At 39.7% G+C, this 7377-nt stretch overlaps 1 protein-coding gene across 1 annotated transcript; it reads left to right on the top strand.

Moving 5' to 3' along the window:
• The first annotated feature begins 854 nt into the window (after positions 1–854).
• LOC121756447 (LRR receptor-like serine/threonine-protein kinase GHR1) lies at positions 855–5733 on the top strand. The gene is made up of 3 exons (XM_042151995.1): positions 855–2491; positions 3016–4545; positions 5050–5733. Exons 1-3 carry the CDS (start codon positions 1429–1431, stop codon positions 5631–5633), a joined length of 3177 nt encoding a protein of 1058 aa, XP_042007929.1. The 5' UTR covers positions 855–1428; the 3' UTR covers positions 5634–5733.
• Positions 5734–7377: the final 1644 nt, after the last annotated feature.

Below are 7377 nucleotides of genomic sequence, written 5' to 3'. Positions count from 1 at the left end.
AAATCTATGCTTCTTTCCCTAATTCCTTGCTAGGCTACGATTAAGTGGTATAAAATCTCAGAGAATATTAATTTTGAATAGCCATCCACAATTAGAGGTAAAAACAAATAATGGAATGAAGACGACCGAATAAAAAGTGGAAAATGATAGCCTAATCTATATTAAAAGAAGAAATAAATATGATTAAAACAATACTCCTAGATCAATTACAAATGGGTCCTATGAATTTGAACTCATTCCAATCCAAAATTATTACATTTTTAATGGATTAACGACAGAAGCATAAATTATAATAAGATTTGACTCAAATTTATTAATTTTGTACATATTTTGTATCGTGTTAAAAATTATCAGTCTTACATGCTTAAAAAACTCTGATTGTATCAACATACATCTTTTTATATTCCAATTGAAGAAAATGAAAGTATAGCAATTAAAAGTGACAAATGAACATACACAATTGAAAACACCATTCAAAAGAAATAAAAGTAAACATCCCATTTTTCCATATTATATGAGGCAAATTTAAAACCCTATTCAAATGGTTACTGGTGGGTCCCACTCCTGTCCTAAAACTACTTTACCGCTTTGCTTAGCTCTTGGATTCCAATTAAACTTATAAACTTGATTTGATGATTCTCATTGGCGTCCTAAGATTCCTCTTTTGGCGGGTGTAATAACGCATTTAATCCTCCCGCTAATATTTCCCTCTTTTTTTTTTCTGGTGCCAGAGATTCTTGATTAAATTATAGTACCCCCTAATTAATGCTCATCCTAATTGGCTATACAGTTTAAATTAATAGCTGTATAAAACGTGATGGAGCAAAAAGGTTATTGAAACAAAACAAAATTAATGTGCTGAGCTTCCCCACTTAACCTTTTTGGAGCGAGAAAGTGATTGCTTAGGTGAAGGATTAAAAAGTTCTAAAAAGAATCAGCTTAGTAGAGACAAAAGGTGTTACTCCCCTTTTTGTGTAGAGAGAGTGTTTTTCTTGTGTAATTTGGCATAAAGATCTAATCTTTTGCTCCCCACATTGTTAGGGTTTTGAAAGGCCACAAACCTTTTTGGTTTAATTGTGTGAAATTGCATTTGTTGTGGAATAATTTGAGCACCCTTTTTGCCTTTCTTTCCAAGAACTCGGCTAGTGAAAGCTACATTGAGAGAAGAAAGTGAGAAATTGTTGCCTTTTTTGGGTACATTGTTGTATTTTGGGAGCTATCCATTTTTCGCTATGAAGGAGGGAGCTGCCATGGTGGTAAAACGGTGACGTTTCATTTGTTTAGATCTCCGTTTTGTGCTGTGGTGTTCTGGTCAGAAAATGTGGTATGGAGTTTTGGCTTTGTGAAAGAACACATTTTTAGTGGAATTATTTAGTTTTGGTATGTTATCTTGTGGATTACAAGATTGCTTTTTTTTGGTTGTTTAGAATGAGGATATTTAGGCTTCTTGTTGTGAGTCTTTGCTGTGTCTCCTGCTTAGGACAGCTCCCATCTCGGGACATTTTAGCACTGCTTGAGTTCAAGAAAGGAATCAAACATGATCCAACTGGTTTTGTAGTTAATTCATGGAATGATGAGTCAATTGAAAACAATGGCTGCCCTTCCTCTTGGAATGGAATCATGTGTAATGGCAATAACATTGCTGCTGTTGTTCTTGACAATTTGGGATTGTCTGCTGATGTGGATTTGGGTGTTTTCTCTAATCTTACCATGCTTGTGAAGCTTTCGATTGCGAACAATTCCATCTTCGGCAAGTTAGATCAAAGCCTAGGTGATTTTAAGAGCCTCGAGTATCTCGATGTTTCTGATAATTTGTTATCCTCTTCGTTGCCATCTGAGATTGGCAAACTTGCTAGTTTAAAGAATCTGTCTTTGGCTGGAAACAACTTCTCTGGTGCTGTTCCGGACTCAATCTCTGGCCTCGCCTCGATTAGGTCTCTAGACATGAGCCGGAATTCCCTATCCGGCCCCGTACCCTCATCCTTGACGAGGCTGGAGAGTTTGGTGTATCTCAATCTGTCGTTGAACGGGTTCACAAAGGGCATCCCGAAGGGTCTAGAGCTGATGAATAAACTTGATGTGCTCGACTTACATGGGAACATGCTCGATGGCAGGGTAGATCCTTTGTTCTTAATGCTCACTAATGCTAGTCATGTTGATCTTAGTGGGAATTCGCTAGTTAATCCTGCTGAGGATCAGAAGAAGTTTCTAGGAGGCGTCTCACCGTCTCTTAAGTATTTGAATCTCAGCCACAACCAGATGGTAGGATCGCTCGTTGGTGGTGGCAATGCAGAGGCTTTTGGGAGCTTGAAGGTCTTGGATTTGAGTTATAATCAGCTGTTTGGGGAGTTGCCTGGCTTCAACTTTGTTTACGATCTTGAAGTCCTTAAACTTGGCAACAACGGGTTTTCTGGCCCCATCCCGAACAACCTTCTGAAAGGAGATTCTTTGGTTCTAACTGAGCTGGACCTAAGTGGGAATAACCTCTCTGGTACATTGTCCACTCAAAGCTGTTTTTTTTTTGAGAAAATCGTGAATTTTTATCTTATGTTCATAACTTAGGTATGAATTAGTATTGTTAATTATTGTTGGATTGCCAATGAAATTTAGGGATCTTATAACTATGTTTTGAGCTTATAAGGATTTTTTTCTTGACAAACTATTGTTTGCTTTTTGTGTTTTAGTAACTGTTTCGTGTTTTAGGTAAGAATTTGTAGTGTTGATTATTGTTAAATTGCAAGTGAAGTAGGATATGATGTTTGAGGCTCGTTTGCTTTGCTTGATTTGATATGATAAGTTAAGATATCGTCTAGATATTATAACTATGTTTAGAGCTTTATAAAAATCTTTTTTCTCGACAAAACTATCGATTGCCTTTTCGTGTTTTAGTAATATGTTCTTATGTTTTATCTAATGTTTGTGTTTGCTTTTCTTTGTTTTAGCAAACTGTTTACGATCTTATCCATTTGCGAAGTGATGCAAAAGCTATTGTCAATACCTTGTTTTACTTGACAGGGCCTATAAGTTTCATTACTTCGACGACGTTGCACACTCTCAACCTGTCTTCTAATCACCTCTCTGGTGAGCTTCCGCTGCTGACGGGAAGCTGTGCTGTGATCGACGTGTCGAGAAACAACTTCCAAGGAAATTTGACTAGGTTGGCTAAATGGGAGAGCGTCGAGATCCTTGATCTGAGCCAGAACCAATTGACCGGGCCTATTCCAGAGGCGACAGCTCAGTTTCTGCGTCTGAATTACCTCAACCTGTCGCGCAATTCCCTGAATGGTCCCCTTCCTAAAGCCATCGCGCATTTTCCAAAACTCGCCACTCTCGATCTCGGCTTCAACAGATTAGGAGGGCCTCTTTTGCCTTCCCTTTTGATGTCCGAGACTCTCGTGGAACTCCACCTGCAGGGCAATGCCTTATCTGGAAGGATCGAGTTTTCACCTCTCTTTAACATTACTAATCTTCTTGCTATTGATCTCTCTGACAATGGGCTCAGTGGTGAGTTGCCTGATGGATTCGGTTTGATCACTGGACTTGAAAGGCTCAACGTCGGAAAAAACAACTTCTCAGGGTCGTTTCCTAGCTCGTTTGCTAATCTCACGAGGCTAAACGCGTTGGACGTTTCCGGGAACCATTTCACCGGGCATCTGCCAGAGAACTTGTCTGATAGTCTCGTAAGCTTCAATGCCTCGTACAATGATCTCTCGGGCGTTGTCCCGGAGAATCTGAGGAGGTTCCCGTTGTCTTCGTTCTACCCTGGCAACTCCGCCTTGCAGTTCCCTAATCCTCCTCCAGGACCGAGACAAGGCCAAGCTGGAAATAATCGTCCGAGAACTATCGTTATCGTGGCAATCGTGGTTTCTTGTGTGGCGGCCTTGACCATTCTGATCCTGCTCGTCGTTTTCATCCGTCACAAGCGAAAATCCAAGAGGCCGTCCCCTGTTGCGACGACGAAAGAAGTCAGCCGCCCTTCAACGAATCCGTCGAGCGTAGGTGGCAGGGACCGCTCTAGTGGCTTGCTCGTTTCGGCCGGGGATCTCGCGAGATCGAGGAAAGGGTCGTCGTCGGAGATAATCGACCCTGAGGAGAAACTGGCGGCAGTAACCGGTTTCTCCCCATCGAAGACCAGCCACTTCTCGTGGTCGCCTGAATCCGGTGATTCGTACACTATGGAGAGCCTCTCGAAATTAGAGGCCGGATCCCCTGACCGCCTGGCAGGCGAGCTGTATTTTCTAGACGACACTGTCTCGTTCACTGCTGAGGAGCTCTCACGAGCCCCAGCGGAAGTCCTTGGACGGAGCAGCCACGGGACGTCCTACAAAGCGACTCTCGAGAACGGGATGTTGTTGACCGTGAAGTGGTTGAGGGAAGGAGTTGCTAAGCAGAGGAAGGAGTTTGCTAGAGAAGCAAAGAAGTTTTCCAACATCAGACATCCGAATGTGGTGGGGCTGAGAGGGTACTACTGGGGCCCCACGCAACACGAGAAGCTCATCCTTTCGGACTACATTTCTCCCGGAGGCCTCGCGAGCTTCCCCTACGGTATCTCCTAGCCTCGATTTTTCAACCAATTTACTGTCTTATTTTTGCTTGCAATGTTGTGTATCTTCGTAATACGTGCTTGGCATGGATTTCGTTCGTGCGATTGCATTGTAATTTTATGAAGCCGTGATCGACACGGTCATCATAGACTTTGATGAGATCTTGATTTTCCTTACTAAGTATGCTTGATTGGTGTTTAACTTGTCGCAACTTTCACGGTTTTATGCAGTGTTGTTTTGTGTGTTAACTAGAGAGAATAAAGTAGAGATATTGTGTTTCTGTTTTTAGAAATGGGCCGTTTTCGTTGCTACATACACAAAAGGAAAGTGAATCATCTTCGTTGTGAAGGATGGAGTAATTATTTTCATAATTGTAATTGAATGAATGAGCATAGAATTTTAAAATATCATTGAATCATTCATTCAATTTGATTGTTGTTTATGTACAATGTGAATTACTTATGTTGTCTCTGTGTTTCCGACTCAACGAACCTATCGTTTGCAGATCGGCCGGGAAAGAAGGGGCCGCCCTTGACGTGGGCCCAGAGGCTCAAGATAGCCGTAGACGTTGCACGTGGCCTGAACTATCTCCATTTCGACCGAGCCATTCCTCACGGGAACCTCAAAGCAGCAAACGTGCTACTCGAAGGGCCCGACCTCAACGCCCGTGTAGCCGACTTCTGCCTGCACCGTCTCATGACTCAATCGGGCACCATTGAGCAGATCCTCGATGCCGGTGTTCTAGGCTACCGGGCGCCAGAGCTGGTCGCGTCAAAGAAGCCCCTCCCGTCGTTCAAATCAGACGTCTATGCGTTCGGAGTCATAATGCTGGAACTCCTAACCGGGAAGTGCGCGGGTGATGTCGCCTCGGGTGCTGATGGGGGGGTCGGGCTGACGGATTGGGTCCGGTTCAAGGTGGCGGAAGGGCGGGGATCGGAGTGCTTCGATGCAGCATTGGTGGCGGAGATGAGCATCCCGGCTGCGGATAAAGGGATGAAAGAGGTGCTCGGGATCGCGCTCCGGTGCATCAGGCCGGTGTCGGAGAGGCCCGGCATCAAGACAGTGTATGAAGACCTCTCCTCCGTTTAGGTTGTATTGTAGTAGTTCTTGTTTTTTAGTTATCAAGTGTGAATTAAGTATCTCATGTTTATCTCTTTTTTTGAGTAGTGGAAGTAGAAAATTAGTGTTATTTTTGCTTCTTTTGTGGCCATTGTTTCGAATTCCGACGTCGCAAAGAAAAATATCACTCCCTATCTCGTGATTAGAATATAGTTTTGGATTCAATATTAAGAAATTGTTTAAGTTTATAAAGGAGAGGCTATGATTCATGAACTGGATTTAATTAACTTTCCATGGTTGTTATAGTTTGTTTTTCAATTTCTTAATTGTTGCATTCATGTATAAAACGACCGTCTTTTGATGATTATTAAAACAACGTTGCTTCATTAAAATGAAAAAATAAATAAAGAAAAAAATTATTCTTATGAAACTATCTCATTTTAAGAATCGTCGACATTTTACACACGGATGATACAATTGTCAAAACATAAAACAGTGATTGATTATATTGGATCAAATTTATGATCTAAATTATTATTATTATTACAGAAGTTTTTATTTTGAGTGAGTTGTTTCGTGCAAGCCCATCAAGCTAGTTTGTGTCTTAAGTTGGGCTGGCCCACCCATTTTCTTGGGCCTATGAATAACTAGCTCTCTAAGAGATTGACGACATCGTATAAAGCAATATTTCACATTTGAATAAATACGAATGAATTTGTAATTCAATTTCATAGATTGAAATTGAACATTATGCACATATATGCTTTATTGAGAACCATACATACAACTAATATTGCAATTAGAAATGCAATTTTCTTCATAGACTTTTGTCATTTTATGTGTTAATAAATACTTCCTTCGTCCCTATGTAGTAGAGACGTTTCATTTTCAGCACCCGTTTTGGAAAAATGATAATAATGAGAAGACTCTTAACTATATTATTTTTTTTTACTTTACTTTCTCTCCACTTTAACTATTTATTATAATTTTTCTAAAACGAGTGCTTAAAATGAAATGTCTCTACTACAGAGGGACATGTGGAGTACTAATAATTGAGGATGGAAACCGTTAATTAACTGAGGATGAACCAATTAATAATTTGGTGATGACAAATGAATTTTAAAGATTCTATGCAAAACAATAATCTGATAAAAGCTTAGAAATTTATAAGCATATATCCCTAATAAGAAAAATATCATACTAGTATCAAACTTTTGTCATGTTTATTATTCGGGACGAGTGCGTTTGTAAAAAAATAACAACATAATCTCTCCAGGTAAAACAAAATAGGAAGTTGTAAAAAAATGGGATTAGAAAAAGATTTATTACTTTATATGTTAAAAAATGTAATGTTGTTATAAAACGTGACTAAATAAGCTTTATTGTTTTTCTTCAATTTGTGCAATTCTCCACTCTATAAAAAGGCAATGAATGTATATTGTAATCATATCAAATATCAACCTAAAAATCCTACTCTCAAAATGGCTAAGCAATTCTCAATTCTCTCTCTCTTTCTTCTTTGCCTTTTAGCTTCTCGTAAGTTTACACCCTTTCATCTTTTTTGGATGATAACATGGAATAATTATTGCATTTTTTGTCTAAGTTACTGATTTTTGCGATTATAAATTTTAATTAAGTATATTATTCTGATTTTTGCAACTATAAATTATACGGACTAAATTATTGCATATTGGTCAAGTCTCTCGATAATGTCGTTCCGTCTCGTAGGTTAATGTGTATTCTCTTTTACTTAAAAAAATTATCACCTTTTACT

The sequence above is a fragment of the Salvia splendens genome, chromosome 11 (genome assembly GCF_004379255.2).
Source record: "Salvia splendens isolate huo1 chromosome 11, SspV2, whole genome shotgun sequence".
NCBI classification, from domain to species: Eukaryota; Viridiplantae; Streptophyta; class Magnoliopsida; order Lamiales; family Lamiaceae; genus Salvia; species Salvia splendens.
Note: the sequence above shows the minus strand (reverse complement) of the source record. Positions and strands in the feature narration are given on the sequence as shown.

Coding starts and splice junctions, on each gene's coding strand:
- LOC121756447 (XM_042151995.1), top strand. CDS start 1,429: ATGAGGATATTTAGGCTTCTTGTTGTGAGTCTTTGCTGTGTCTCCTGC. Junction 2,492..3,015: donor AAGTGGGAATAACCTCTCTG/GTACATTGTCCA, acceptor TTTACTTGACAG/GGCCTATAAGTTTCATTACT. Junction 4,546..5,049: donor CCTCGCGAGCTTCCCCTACG/GTATCTCCTAGC, acceptor TATCGTTTGCAG/ATCGGCCGGGAAAGAAGGGG.